Source organism: Orycteropus afer, unplaced genomic scaffold, assembly GCF_000298275.1.
Source record: "Orycteropus afer afer isolate SDZICR_OR568_19922 unplaced genomic scaffold, OryAfe1.0 scaffold00042, whole genome shotgun sequence".
Taxonomy (NCBI): Eukaryota; Metazoa; Chordata; class Mammalia; order Tubulidentata; family Orycteropodidae; genus Orycteropus; species Orycteropus afer.
In genome coordinates, this window is record NW_006921629.1 from 748,053 (window position 1) to 762,713 (window position 14,661).

Genomic DNA, 14,661 nt, shown 5'->3' on the forward strand with positions numbered 1-14,661 from the left:
CACACACACACACACACGTGATTCAGTCTAGACTTCCTAAGTTTAGAATAATTCCAGGCAATATCAAGATAAAAAATTTGTCTCAAAGAATGTTTAAAATGAAGCTACTCATGATACCATCTTGGAGTCAAATCTCTTTTGAGTTGTCGCACTAATTGCTTGAATACCCCCAGAACAAAACATCAATATTCTTTTTTGGGGAATGCCTGCATCTCCTCATAATTGTTGAAGTACCCCAGAAAAATGTCTTGGTCTAAGAGGAAGACATATATCTGAGCCCCAAGGGTTGGGGGGTTGGAATCAGAGAATTGGATTAGATCTCTAGGTCATATCCCTTTCTTTCTTTTTTAAATTTATTGTGATTTTGGGGAAAGTTTACAGAGCAAATTGGTTTTCCATTGAACAATTTATATACCTTTTGTTGTGTGACATTAGCTACAACTCCCTCAGTGTTCCAGCTCTCTTCCCACTTCCTCTCTGGTTTCCCGTTTCCATTAGTCCTTCTTTCCTGTCTCTGAGCCTTGTTTGGGGCAAACGCTGTTCTTTTGGTTTCCTATAATTGTTCTGAGGAACACGTTCCTCATAAGTGTTACTGTTTATTTTATAGGCCAGACTGTTGTTTGGCTGAAGGGTGATCCCCAAGGGTGGGTTCAGTTCCATGTTTGAAGGGTGTCTAAGGGCCATATAGTTTGGGGGGTTCTACCAGTCTCTATCAGACCAGTAAGTCTGATCTTTTTTATGATTTTGAATTCTATTCTACATTTTTTCTTCCACTCTGTCCAATACCTTCTGTGATCTTGATTAGAGCATTTGGTAGTGGTGGCTGGGCACCATCTAGTTCTTAAGGTCTCAGCGTGGTGGAGGCTGTGGTTTGTGAGTTCATTAGTCCTTTGGACTAATTGCTTCCTTGAGTATTGGATTTTCTTCACTCTTCTTTACTCTGGATGAGGAGACACCAACAGTCGCATCTTTGATAGTCGTTAGCAAGCTTTTAAGACCCCAGTGTCTACCTGCAGAAGTAAGATGTAGTACATTATCTTTGTGGATTATATTATGCCAATTGACCTAGATGTCCCCTGAAACTATGGTCCTAAGCTTCCAAGCCCAGTGACTCAGTCTCTCAAAGTGTTTGGTTATGGCTAAGAAGTTTTCATAACTTTGCCTCCTATATGCTGCAATATATACCTGGATATATTTGTAGCATATACAAATATGTATGTAGAAATATCCTTTGCCAAACCTATCTATGCTTGTGGGTGTAGTGCCTCTCACTTTCCCAGACCTGCCCAGCTTGCATGTCTGCCTATGTATCCTCTCATAAATTGTTTGTTATTACTGTTATTGCAGGAGTGTGTATGTGATAGGCTTTACCTTCGTTGACTTCCCTCTTATGCACCTTTCCTTTTCTGTCTTTTTTTGCTTTGGTCATATGGTGCTGGTCTACCCCTCGTTGTATATTGCCTTTCCCTTCATCCAAGTTTATACATGTCTATGCTGTAGTGATTTTATTTGACTACTAACCAGAAGGCTGGTGGTTCAAACCCACCAGCCACTCCTTGGAAGGAAGATTGGGCAATCTACTTCCATAGACATATCGCCTTGGAAACCTAAGGAGGGGTTGCTATGCATCAGCTCCGACTCGAAGGCAGTGGGTTTGGTTTTAGTTTTTGGTTTCCTATCCCTTGTCACCATCAAAGAATGTTTCTGTGTCTAACGCTTTTCTTAAAAACTCTGGTCAGATGCCACAAAGTACACAGCAGTGCCTTAACCGCATGTGTTTTGGAAGGTCCAAGGGCCTCTTCCATTCTTGTCGAGGGGGCGTGCTAATCTTCTCTTCTTTCGTCTAGTATTTTAAAAACTTATATTTTAATGGAAAACAGTAGAATAATAGCTAGTGTTTATAGAGGGTGAACTATGGGCTAAATATTGTTCTTAGTTTTTAGCATGCAATGACTCATTTGATCCTTGCAACAAACCTGGAGAGGTAGGTGCTGTTTTATCCCCATTCCGTAGACAGGGAAATCAATGCCACTGACTTCCAAGAACAGAGCAGGTTGAGGCCAATTCACCTTGGAGTGCCCTTTCCTTCCGGCCACCCCCAGATGCAGCTTTCCTCACTCATAAGAGGGTTTTAGTGATCTCTCTAGGATCTTGGACCTTTTCCTCCCAGAAGTCTTCTTAGCTGTCATGCAAAGAATGTGGACCAGAGAACTGGGCCACCTTCCCTGGATGGTGGCTTCTGTCCCCAGGTTCCCCTAACCAGGCAGCAGCCCCAAATAAATCATTTCATTAGAGTTAATAGCAGAGTCCCTTTGATTGCAAAGTGTTTCCAAATAGAGGGCCCTCTAGTCAGCTTTAATGAACAGATAAGAATCTTTGTAATTAACTTAGTGAGGGCTTGCATGTAAATGGATATTCTTCTGAGTGCCATGAGACAATTTATTTATTGTTGCAAGTATGGGTTAAATATGTTCCTGGGCATCTCTCCCTCCAGCAAGCCAGTATGCAAACAATGCCCCCTGAAGTGGATTTACTTAGCTTGGTGGCACAATCCCTTTCTCTAAGGATCCCAGGCTTGCACCAGAGCCTGACCAGCCTTCCCTTCCTGGAGCCTTCCCCTCCTCCACTAGCAAGGTTCCCTCTGGGCTAGCTGCCACCCCTGTGACCTTCATTTTTCCTCTCAGACCGGGAGACCTGCAAGTGGTAGGCAGGAGAAGCTATGAAACCTCTGACCAGGTAATATGGTTAAGTCTTTCTGGTGGCATTTGCCACCTCTGGTTATTATTGCACTGGGGCTCTGGGGCTCCAACCACTGGTGTGTGTGTGTGTGTGTGTACACATGTACGTGTGTGGGAGTGCTTGTGTGCACATGTGTGTGGGGGGCATGTGCCATTTCTGCATGCCTGTGAGTTTGGCGGGTCTGTGGGTTAATAGGGGTGTCCAGAGTGTGCATGTGTAATGTATGCATTGTGTGTGTGTGCATATTCACACACACATGCATGCACTCTGCTTGCCCAGAGGCCAACCAGAGCCCATTTCCTCAGTTTCTAGGACGCATCTGGCTTTTTGTTGTGTCTGCTCCTGGAGTGGGGTTTTCTGGGATGGAGGGTCACCCTGTGGCTCTGGCATCTCTGGAGACTTCCTCCAGCACCTGCATCTCTGGTGTGTCTTTTTCCCCTCCTCTCCCTTTTCCCCTGTGCCTAGGGGATGTGGTTCCTACCTATTAGGCTCCCCTCTCTTAGGCCCTCCTCTTCCCTTGATAGTAATCCCAGAGGGAACACATCTGGAGCCCAGCCTGGAGACTTTAGAAAGAGGCCCCATATGTGAATGTGTGGGAGTGGTGGGCACAGAGTAGAGGCCCAGGGAACAGTCTCCCAGCCTGCTAGGCAACACAGCTCCCTGCCAGCACTGATGAATTATATCCACCCCTTCAACTTCAGTGGGGTGGGCCCAGCTCTCTGCCTCTAGGAGAGGATGAGCTCCGACAGTCAGGGATGGAGTGCGGTCCCTCCAGCAATAGCAGAAAGGCCAAGGTCTGTGCCATATTCATAGCTGTCCATCTGCCTAAACACTATCCATGATCTATGCCTTAGATGGGGATCCCACAACCTTGTCCCCTTTCTGAGCACATCAAATGCTCAGAAACCTTTCCTCACCCCCCTCCCACCTCCAAACCTCTCCAAGCTCATCCCTCTTCACTTGCCAACCTTACCAGTGGCCTCAGGATAGAGCAGAAAGCATGTAAATTTGGACTTGGCCACCAGGTTACTGTTAAGCTGGAGACCTTGGGCAAATGACGTGCCCTCTCTGGGTGCCTGTCTCTTTTTATGTAAAACTGGAGCCGTGATTGCTATCTCCCAAGACTAGTTAGGAATACAAGTGTAGAGAGAGCAGTGCCGCTTCAGGGAGGTCAGTGGATACTGCCCAGTGGTGAGCATTTCCATGTTTTTACAAGTAGGGAAACCATGGGTTCAGAGTTGATAATGCATTGGCTGAAGATCACACAACAAATATGACAGCAGACCTCAGGAATCCTCTGTCTTAGGAAGTTTCATTCCTTCAAGTGAGTTTCCTTCCTGGTCCATTGAATTTCCCATTGTCTCATTTGACTGCAAGACTTCTCTTCCCCGAGAGGCCTTCTCTTTGAGGAGAATATAGTGCCTAGCACACAATAGGGGCTCAGTCTATATTTGTTGGATAAAAAGCATGGAGGAAATAGGAGTTATCAGTAAATTATAGGCAGTCATGCTGAAATAGGGTGGGTTCCCCCCCCCCCAAAAAAAAAAACGAGCCACTGGGGGGCATCCAGGGCTGGGGTGGGCAGCTGAGACCTGGGGGTGGGAGTGGGCTGGAGGTGATTTCTTGGCTCTGCCATTGCCACCGCCCTGGCTGTCTGGGAAATCTCATTTTGCTAGAGAGCTGATTCATGGGCCTGGCTCCCTGGTGCTCCCTGAGCAGCTCTCTGTCAATAACTATTCTTTACAAGGTCCCTTGATTCGTTTTTGGAGTTGAAGACAAATTCTTAAAGAGGAGTTCAGAGCCAGGGCCATTCCAGAGGGGCTGTTAACTTAATGTCCCACCTCATTCCCGCCAAGCCTGCTCCCTCTTGAACTGCACGGGGGTCATGAGTTGCTGTTTCTAGCAATTGATGCTGAGTTCTCTCATTCAGACAGAGAGTAAGGGATGAAGAGAAAGGAACACAAAGTAAAGGAGGAAGTGGCAGGTGGGACTCTGGGCTTTGTAACTAGGTTTACTGTGTGACTTTCTTCCAGCTGCTGCCCCTCTCTGGGTCCTCATTTCTCCATTTGTGAACATGTGGATGCTGGAGAGCACAATTATGACAGTGTCCACTCTTCCTTGGAATGGCCTGGTCTCCCAAGAGAAAGAGGCCTTGGTGGTCAAGCCAAGGCTCATGTCCCTGACCCCATCTCACCTTCCTGACTAGGCAAATCTTCCATTTCTACCTCTTGAATACACTGTATCTGCCCAGCGCTCTGCTCCCACTGCCCTGGCTCTGCCATCATCCTTGTCACCTTGGGCTGTGGTAGCAGGCTCCTAACTGGCTCCTTGACCCTCTAAGACTTCTTTCCTTCACCCAGTGGGGAGAGAAAAGATTTGAACCTCAAATTTGAGCCTGACTCTCAAACCCAGGTTGAACCCACCCCCCAGACCCTCCATGCCTTTGCATACATTTGCGTGTTTCCCTTATTACCATATTCTAGGCATAGAAGAGCAGGTGCAGACACAGCAGCAAAACGAAAGCCCAATGTGTTGGTGTGCTGAGTACATAGCTTCTGAGCCTCCATACATAATGTTCTCTCTTCCTGGACTGTCCTTGTCCCTGTCCTCAGCAAACTAAGTATGTTTTTCCCCTCCTCCTTTTTGCCCCCACCAACTGGGGTCAAACTCTATTATGGGTAGCATCAATCATCCCAGATGACAGTGGTCAGCTGTATAATTATCCATATTCCCCATGAGGCCGGGACTTCTTAGGGATAGGCCCCCAGTTTTGCCTCCCAAACTCTCCAGCAGAGCCCTGTGCATAGTAGGAGCTTAATGTTGAATGAAATGGATCCATGTTCCAAGTTTAACACCAGTGTATCCCCCTATCCCATATAGACAGCCAAACTGGGATAGTTTTCCTTGACTCACACTAATTTCTCCTCATCTCTCTCTCTTACAAGAACCCCAAGGGGATGACTTGGATAACTTGTGATTTTTCTGCACTGATGTAGGTGCTAACTATAGAAAATCCCCAAATGCATGATATGTGAAAGCCATTTACAGTTTGCATTTGGACTTTAGTTGGCAGATACTTGTTGACCACTTGCCAGTTGTAAATAACATGTTAGGCATAAGGGATTAAAAAAAAAAAAAAAATGACCGAGACCCCACCACCATACCACCTTCTGGGAGCTCATGAGAAAACTCAGTTGCCATCAAGCTGACTCTGATCCATGGCAACAACATGTGTGTCAGAGTAGAACCGTGCTCCACAGGGTTTTTAATGGCTGATTTTTCATAAGTAGATTGCCGGGGCTTTCTTCCAAGGCACCTCTGGGTGGACTTTCAGTTAGCAGCCAAGGGCATTAGTCTTTTGCATCGCTCAAGAAGTACTAGTCAGGGCCTCTTTGAATAGCAAGTGTCTGGTGGTCTGGAAATACAATGAAAGCCCCCAATGGAAGCTCTGGACACAGCTTTCCTGCCACCCTCCTACCTCTGAGGACAAAGCTGCACCAGCCTTTGTTGCCAGACACATCTTGAACAGAGCTGGTCCATCTCTAGCCTGCCTTTCATAAGCACAGGTGACCTGGTAGTAGCAAACTGCATCACTGAGAACCGGATGTGCCAGTGTCTGTGCCTGGTGCTTTGTCTTCTGGCGGGTGCTGTGCAGAACCCTTCACATTTCCCAGGGCTAATGAACAACCCCAGGGCTGCAGTTGACAGTGGAGACCAGGCTTCCTCCTGGGGTGGACAACAGCATGTTCATGTAGGGGCATGCAGTCCCTCTAGGCACGGTGAACCCTGAGGCTGAGTTCCCTTCTAGGTGGCTGTTGCTCGCCATTTACAGGCATAGGAGGCTGGACAGGCAAACTCAGCCAGCCCCTGCGTTCCCTGGACTCCAGTGCTGCCCTGGGTTGCTGCTCACACTGAGCAGCAACCTCTCTGGGCCATGGGAGTCTGCGTATATACACACACATATCAAGTGTGTTGTGAGGGGCTGTGGGCCAGCCCACCTGGGCTCCCTCCTGCCTGGCTCTCTCATGTGGAGACCCTCTAGGGGTTAGGGCAGATGCACCCCTCTTTTTGGCCAGGCTCTCCCCATGAGTCCCAAAGAGAAGAGGAAGGAAGCCTCCCTGAGAGGGGGTGATCAAGAAGGACTCCTGCTGAGAGGACAGTTGAAGGCACAGAAGGGAATCTGGAGTGAGCTTGGGGTGCACACACCCACCCTCTCTCACCTCCTCCTTAGTTTTCCTGAGCCCCCCTCAACCCCAGGAATTTCTCTGGAGCTCCTGAGACTTGTCTCTTTTTCCTTGAGCCAGTCATGATGGACCCCCAGAGGTGGCACATCTTTTTGTAAGGGTAAAAAGGGCCTATAGGGATGCAGACGTTGAGGGAGAAAGAGCAGGACCACAGCCCGTTCAGCCATGTTTCAGTCTCATGTCCTTTAGTGTGCCCATAGTAATGTGTGTGCACATGTACACATATGTGCATGTACACATGTGTGCACAAGGAAAACAGAGCCAACAACCATGTACTGTCTGTTCTCTGGGAGCTGCTGCCCCCACCCCCAAGTCTGGTTGCCTCCATTTATTTAAGAAAAATCCGACACAGTGGTGGGTAGAAACCAAGAGAAAATTGGCTGTGGGATGGGGTGGGGAAGATGCCTGGGCTGTCCTTTGGCCTTTGCCCACCCCAAGGTCCCTCACAGCACCCCATGGTGCCTCTTACCCGCCCCCACCAGATCCTGTTTTGTGGGGGGATGGGTGACTATCTCCCCTGCCCACTGCAGAAGGAAGGAGTGGTCAGCCCAGTGGAGGGTGGCTAAGGCGTGGTGTTGACCTTGACCTTGCGGTGAGGTCAGCAGGAGGCACTCAGGCCTCTCTGGACCTGTCTAGACCTTGGTGCTCGGGGGTGTGGCTAGGCCAAGGATGGACCCAGGACTCCTCTCCTTTAGGACTCTGCCTACAGCCCTTGGGACAGAGAGAGTCCTGAGAACTCAGGAAGGTGTCCAGCTTGGCCTCAGACTTCTCTGCAGAGTCAGCTGCCAGGTGCTGGGAAGGGGCTGGGGCTGGGGGTGGGGGGAGACGAGAAAGTCAGCAGATGCTACAGCTGCCCCCTCACCCCCCCGAAATATTGTCCACAGCAAGATCCTTGTCAGGGCAGGCAGCCACTGCGTCCTCACCCTGCAGGACACAAATCCCTGAATATTGGTTTGAAAAGTCTTTGTGCAGCCTGTGACACAAGACCCCCAGCTCCTCCCAGCACAGGGGGAAGACAGAGGACATGGGGGGCAGGGGCAGGGGCACAGTGTGGGTCCACCTCGCCCCAAGCTCGGCCTCCATGTCTCAATCTGGGGCAGGAGGATTGCCTAGGATGGAGGAGGTTCGGAAAGGGTCAAACAAGGGCTGGGCTTCCTTTCTTCCTTGCAAACCACTGGAGGAAGGCGCCTCCACCTGCAGGGGGCAGAGGAGGGGAATGGTGTGAGGCAGAAGGACAAGACACTAGGCGGCCCCACCCGGCACAGAGCAAAGCTGCAGGGGCAGGGAGTATAAAACCAGGTTCAACTGCTCCGCGCAGGTGTGAGCAAGAGGCCCCGGCTAGGTTCAAACAGAGGAGCCCCCACTTGGAGGTCCCAGCCATCCCGACGGCGCCTCTATGCAATCTCTTTGATTCTGCGCATATAATTGTGCAGGTCCGGGGGCGGGGTGGGCCGCGTGGTGCTCGCTACATCCGGGCAGCCCCAGCGCAAGTCCGCCTCCTCCTCCTCGTCCTCCTCGCCGGCGGGCACCGAGTCATACGCCAGCTCCTCGGAGGGCAGCGTAGTGAAGGTAGTAAACTTGACCCTCTTGCGCTTGGAGGTGGGCGAGCTGGCGGGGTCCTCCGCCTGGTCCCGGGCTGAGCCGCCCGAGGAGCCGTCACCGCGCCCATGCACCTGGCTCTGCACGCTGGTCTGTGAGCTGCCGCTGCTGTGATGGTCGCCGTGGCAGCAGGCAGGTACGGTTTCCAGCGGGTTGCCAGGGGGCGGTGAGAGCTCCCCTTGCACCCGCAGCGGCTGCCCATTGCCCAGGAACACCCAATGGTGCGAGTGGTCCATGCTGGTCTGGCCCTCGGGCGGGATGCGCTTGTGCCTGTAGCGTAGCACGAAGACAATGCAATTGATGAGGAAGACCAGGATAGCCAGGCAGAAGACACCCAGCAGCGCATACATGCCTATCTCCAAGTCTGTTAGCCCTCGTGGCATCTGCAGGAAGCCGGTGGGCAGCGGCAGGAAGTCTTCTGTGGGCGGTATGCCTGAGCTGGCCGTACCCCTGCCCGGGCCTTCTGCAGGGGGAACCCTGGTGCCTGGCGGGCCAGCTCCCCTGGCCTCGTCCTCACCCCCGCCAGGCCCTGGCTGGCTAGGACCTGGGTAGTCATAAGTAGGGTCCTCCTCATCCCTCCCAAAGTGTACCCGCAGGCCCACAGGTGTGGTGGCCAGCACGCTCTTGCGCTTGGTTTTCTGGCAGCTCTCGGCAATGGTGAGTTCCGCGCGGAGGAGCTCCCCGGCACCCTCGGCCTCAGCCACCACCAGCGGGAAGGCCCGGTCCTGGGTCACCGTCGCCACGTGCTCGTCCAGGCTGCTCACCAGCAGCCCGTAGTCCCGGGGGCTGTACAGGGAGAGTGGGGCCGTGGTGCCATCGCTGTAGGAGAGCCAGAGGCTCAGGAGGGCTTCCTAGAGGAGGGGAGGACAGGAATCAGAAGGCTAGTCCTGGCTGGCTTTCTTGCTAGATCCTGAGCTCTGGGAGGGCAGGGACCAAGCCCCTCTGGCTCCCTGCTGTATTCCCAGTGTTGGCATGGTGTCTGTATGTGGCAGGTGCTCAGGGACCATGGTTTAGAGGGCATCATCTGTGCCAGGATGTGGGCAGGCTCAATTGCAGGTTATGGCATCCAGGCCTCCTGCTACCCCCAGAATTTTCTTGCGCACTTCATCCTTCTCACTTTGGTAAGTTGAAGGTAAGTTTTGCCTTGACTTCAACTGAAGTCTCTTCTGCTGACCCGGCAGCCCCCTATCTCCATGCTCAGCCCCCCATTAGACAACTGAGAACTGAGTATACATAGCCACCCCCAGACTCCCCTCTGTCTGCTAAAACCTTCTGGGAATTGCCCACCCTGCAGATAAGGAAGCAGGCTCCAGAGAGCAGTGACTGGCCTAGGGTCACAAAGCAAGTCAGGGCCAGGGGACTCCTGTGTCCTGACTCCTGGCGTGGTGCTTCCACCTGCCACATTTCCACCTTTGACCTGTAGTCAGTGCTGATGGTGTGTCTGTGGAGTCTGCAGTTGGAGCTGCTGATTCTGGTAGGTGGAGGCAGAGAGGGGAGACCCTCAACAGGAACATCTTAGGGTGGTAAGCACAGCAAGCCTGTGACAAGACTCCCTGTGCAGAGGGTATGGGGATAGGGCAGAGGAGGTGGGCAGGGCACAAAGGCTATATAGATCTTCTACTGCCTAAAGCCCTAATTTGGGGGACTTGTGGCAGAGGGGAAACAGAATCTTAAGGCCTTCTTCTACACCCCAAACTTCTCAGCTGGCAGGCTGTGCAGTCATTACCTGTTTAAGGAAGCTGAGGGTCTGCTGGGCAGCCGTGGTAGCCAGGATGGTGTGGCTGCTCCCTGGGCTGGGACGCAGGGAGAGGGCAAGGCTGGCCACCACCTGGGCCTGCAGTTGTGTGATGCTGACTTTCTCCTCTGTCACTGTTAGCAGTGTCTCCCCAAGCACGGCCTCTGTCAATGGGGACACCACCTGAAGAAGAGTAGGGCAGGGGTGAGAGAGAACCGGGAAAGCAGCACCTTCCCGACGCCCAGAGAGGAATCCCAGTACTGCTGGAAGAGAAGCCAAGGGAAGCAGGGCAGCCTGGGAGGCAAGACTCCTAGATCCCATCTGAGATCTGCAACCAGGAACTAGGGACCAGGGGCCTAACAAGGGCCAGGGGCCCACAAGAGCCAGGCAGGAACAGTAAGCAGATCTTAATGAAACAACAGCCCCTGTGGTGATAAATAACAATTGCCATGTAGCTTAAATGCTGGGGAGACAAAAGGGGGTAGTAGAGAGTGTGGCAAATGAGAATTTGTGTCCCAGTCAAGGGGGTACTTGTATTGACTCTAGTTGGTTGTTGCCAGGTGGGACTGTAGGCCCAGTACTACCAGATTGCTTGTTTGTGAGACCAGAAATAAAGATTTTTTTCAAAATAAAGAACCTCCCAGTTTTTTAATGTTGGCTCAGTTCTTTTGAACAAAGCATGCCTGCTGGCAGATTGTGGCCCGTGGATCACTATTCATAATCTCTGAGGTGGGTGATTTCTAGTCCAGTATCCAGTTGTCAGGCAAGAAGGTCAAAGTTGAGTTCTTCAATCCCAGAACTCTTTCTCCTGGCCTGTAGGCTTGCTGACCCCTCTCACCTGTACCCCTTCCTCTATTCATATCTGCTCCCAAGGAGGGGTCTGCTTGAGTCACCCATCCTAAGCCCTGCAAAGTTGTACCAGTTGATAAGGCTTTGAGCCAGAATCCTCATCAGAGCTGAGCAAACCATGCTTGACCTTTGATGGTGGAGTTTCTGAGGGAGAGTCAGATGGGGAGGAAAGTGTGTGTTGAGCAGGGTGGGGGTTGTTCCCAGAGGCTTGGACTCCGGGGATCCTCTCATAGGAACACCTGCATTTTCTGCTCACGGGTAAACCAGGCTCCTGGGCACTGCCCTTTGTGCTGGGGCAGAGCCTGTGCCTACCTTGAAGGGGGTGGTGCCTGGCTCTAGACCTGCCAGTGTGCTGCTGTCCACCATGTGTGCCACTCGGGGGTCGCCCACCCGCATGAATTCGCTGACCAGGTCGGTAACCTCCACCAGCCAGTCTGGGCCCAGCATGGTGACCACCTGGTCTGTGCCCTCAGATGACGTTGTGTGGAACTGGGTGAAGACCTGCAGCGTGGCGTGCTGGTACTGCAGCGTGCAGCCGCGGCTCACACTCTGCCGTCGCTCCTCCTCCTCGTCGTCCTCATCCTCACTCTCCCGGGCCAACCTGGGTGAGGAGGCATGGGGTCAGAGCTGGCCAGGCTGAAAGCTTCTCACCCTGCCTCGAACCTGAACAAGCCATTCCCCTCATCTTGGCCTTGTTGGCTCCTTCCCAGCTCCCCATGGCCTGAAGCTCTGCAGACAGCTAGGATTGTCCCTGGTTCATTCCTCTGTCTCTAATAAGTTTGAAGCCAGGAGTCCCAGTCTTGACTCTCCCTAGTCCCTCTCCTGCCTCTGCAGTGCCTAACCCAAGCCAGGGAATAGCTGGTGTCAAGGACTATTAAGTGCTGTCTCTTCAGCACTAGGTATATGCACACAGGTGCACAGAAGCTATGTAAGTAGCCCAAAGTTACACAGCTAGTAAATAGCAGTTAGGATGAGAACTCAAGTTACCTGGCTTTAGAGGCCACTCTACCATCACTACTCAAGACATTATCAGCATCCCCTGGGAGCTGGCCAGAACTGCAGAATCACAGACTCTGCCCTAGAGCTGAATCCGAATCTGCATTTTAAATGAACATTTTGAGGTGATTTTGTATGCACATTAAAGTTTGAGAGGCTCTGGTCTATCCTACCTTGTTTTTCTAAATCTCTGCTGAATTGATCCGAGCCCAAGTCTCACTTGGCCGCCTGTTTCTCTGACCACCTGCTTCTCTCTCCAGCCCCACCTGCTCCTGTTTTCAGCTGCCTGCTACTTTTCCTCTCTTCTCCTCCCTGCTGGGCTCCTCTCTCCAGCTGCTGTGAGTGGGTGAGTGGCGTGCAGTGCACACATCTACATGCCCCACAGATGGACCACTGGGTCTTGAGCCTGTACTCCAACCAGGAAGCCCTGGCGTGAAATCACTGTGCACCTGGGATTAAGTGCTCACAAGTGTGCCCATGCTGGGGCACAAGTGTGTGGGTCTGTGTTGTTGTGTGTGTCCTGTTTGACTGCTCTCTCTCCTTGTCTTCCCAGACAACTCCTTTCTACTAGTCCTTTAAGATTTAAGGAGCCTCTGGGTGGTACAAATGGTTAACACACTTGTCTACTAGCCAAAAGGTTGGAGATTCTGGCCCACCCTTGGTAGAAAGGCCTGGCAATCTGCTTCCAAAAAATAAGTGATGAAAAACTCTATGGAGCTCAGTTCTAGTCTGACATACATGGGGTTGCTGTGAGTTGTAGTTGATTCAATGGCTACTTTTTTTTTTTTTTTTAAGATTTAGTTCAAGAGGCATCTCTTCCAGGAAGCCTGTCTTGACTTCTTTTAAAGGAAGGAGTGTTATTCTCCTTTGTGTCTCTCGATTCCCTGCACACAGGGCTGCCTGAGTCCCACCATGCTCTGTGACATGTATGTACATGAATGCCTTCCCTGCTGGGCCAAGAGCTTGGCTGGATCAGGCACTGGCCACTCAGTCCACTTCTCAAGCACCCACCAGTGCCCAGCACATAGCAGCAGCTCAATACATTATTTGTTGACTGCATAACTGATCCGCTGACTTTGTATTCCTAGAGCCTCACGCACACATGCAGAGCAGACTGTGCAGGGCTGTGGCCGCCTGTGCATATCCTGTGTCCCCTGAGTGTGGAGGGGTGTACCTCCGGTCGGGGAGGATAGGTACCCTCCAGCCCTTCACTTGGCTGAGGCGGGCATCTGAGAGCTCGATGTGTAGGGGCAGCTTGGGAACCCAGACGGTCATCTCCAGAGATGCGTTGAGGATGTCGTAACGGAAGGTGACCCTGGCGTTCATGGATCCTCGAGACTCCTTTCCACTCACAAACACGTAGTCACAGCTGCTGGACACCTGGTGAAGGGGAGGGACAGTGGCATGTCTTGCTTGAGGATTTTCCTGTGGGCAGTGTAGGGGACTTCAACAAGCAGAGCCAGAGAGAGGTGAAGGTGAGGAGGGAGAAGGCCCCTAGTTCCTCTGGGAGGAGGCACTGGCTTCAGTGTGTCCCTAGTCCCACTCCATTTCACCAAAGCCAATCTCTCCGTGGCCTCTGTTCCCTGGTATGAAGTCAATATGCATTTTTTTTTTTTTTAAACGAGGCTGCTTCTGATCTCCCAGACCACACCATGGAGGGGGCAGTTTCCCCTCTAGGTGTCTGGCAGGTAGAGTCCTCTGCAGTACAGAGGAGCAGGCTGCCCTGAGCAGGCTCGACTGCGCAGGGAGGAGGTGGAGGTCGAGGGATGAGGTGAGGGCCAGGGGTGTGGCTTTTTCGTGGCTCCCTGGCAAGGCTGCCTCAGAACAACAGGCAGCTGGTTAATTACAGGTGAAGGGCAGGAGAGAGGAAAAACCAGGGCCAGGTAATCCCAAGCACAGACATTTGGATGGCTGCCACCCACATGGATACCAGCTTGCCTTCCTGCAGATCCCCTGGATGGGCACATGCCTCGGAACACAGCTTGGTGGACATCTGTGCCCACTCACGAGTGCCAGTACATGAGGGGAAATGGAGGTGGGTGTACTTGTCAGGTGCGCCTACGCACACACCTGGCACACCCTGGAGTGAATTGTGTGGCTTGTGAAAGGTGCTCCTGCTGTCACACCCATGTGCACACAAGTGAGGACTTCGTGTTTGCCGGAGGGTCTCTCATGCAGCCCAAGGTTCTGGGGAGTGAGGAGGGTGCTGCGACACCAGCTCATCCACAGAGATGAGCCCCTGGCCTGCCCCAAACCCCTGCTAGGTCCCTTAATCATCTTGAGGGGTAGGCAGAGGAAGTGGGGACAATATCTCTGCCAGTAATGCTCATTTCCTGCTTCAGAAGGCAGAGAATTCCATCTGAAGGCTGGCACATTCCATTTAGAATGTTGGCAAACCCCATACAACACCAGAGTATATATTTCACTGAGAATGGCAACAATTCCATTTAGAATCTCCACTGATTCCCTTTGGTAGCTGAGCCATCATGTCTGTTCTAG

The 14,661-nt window shown here is 52.0% G+C and overlaps 1 protein-coding gene and 1 non-coding gene across 2 annotated transcripts in view; both read right to left on the minus strand.

Annotated features, from left to right (window-relative positions):
• Nucleotides 1-1,723: 1,723 nt before the first annotated feature.
• Nucleotides 1,724-1,850, minus strand: LOC122149717. Its single transcript, XR_006163291.1, has one exon. It is a non-coding gene; the product is annotated as a U6atac minor spliceosomal RNA (small nuclear RNA).
• Nucleotides 1,851-8,377: 6,527 nt separating this feature from the next.
• Nucleotides 8,378-14,661, minus strand: part of TMEM132E (transmembrane protein 132E) — an 85,846-nt gene continuing 79,562 nt past the window's right edge. Inside the window, exons 9-12 of the mRNA XM_042780478.1 lie at nucleotides 13,337-13,542; nucleotides 11,479-11,767; nucleotides 10,309-10,500; nucleotides 8,378-9,433 (exon numbers count right to left, since the gene is read on the minus strand). Of these exons, the coding sequence (XP_042636412.1) occupies nucleotides 8,378-9,433; nucleotides 10,309-10,500; nucleotides 11,479-11,767; nucleotides 13,337-13,542 (1,743 nt within the window). The remainder of the gene's footprint in view (nucleotides 9,434-10,308; nucleotides 10,501-11,478; nucleotides 11,768-13,336; nucleotides 13,543-14,661) is intronic.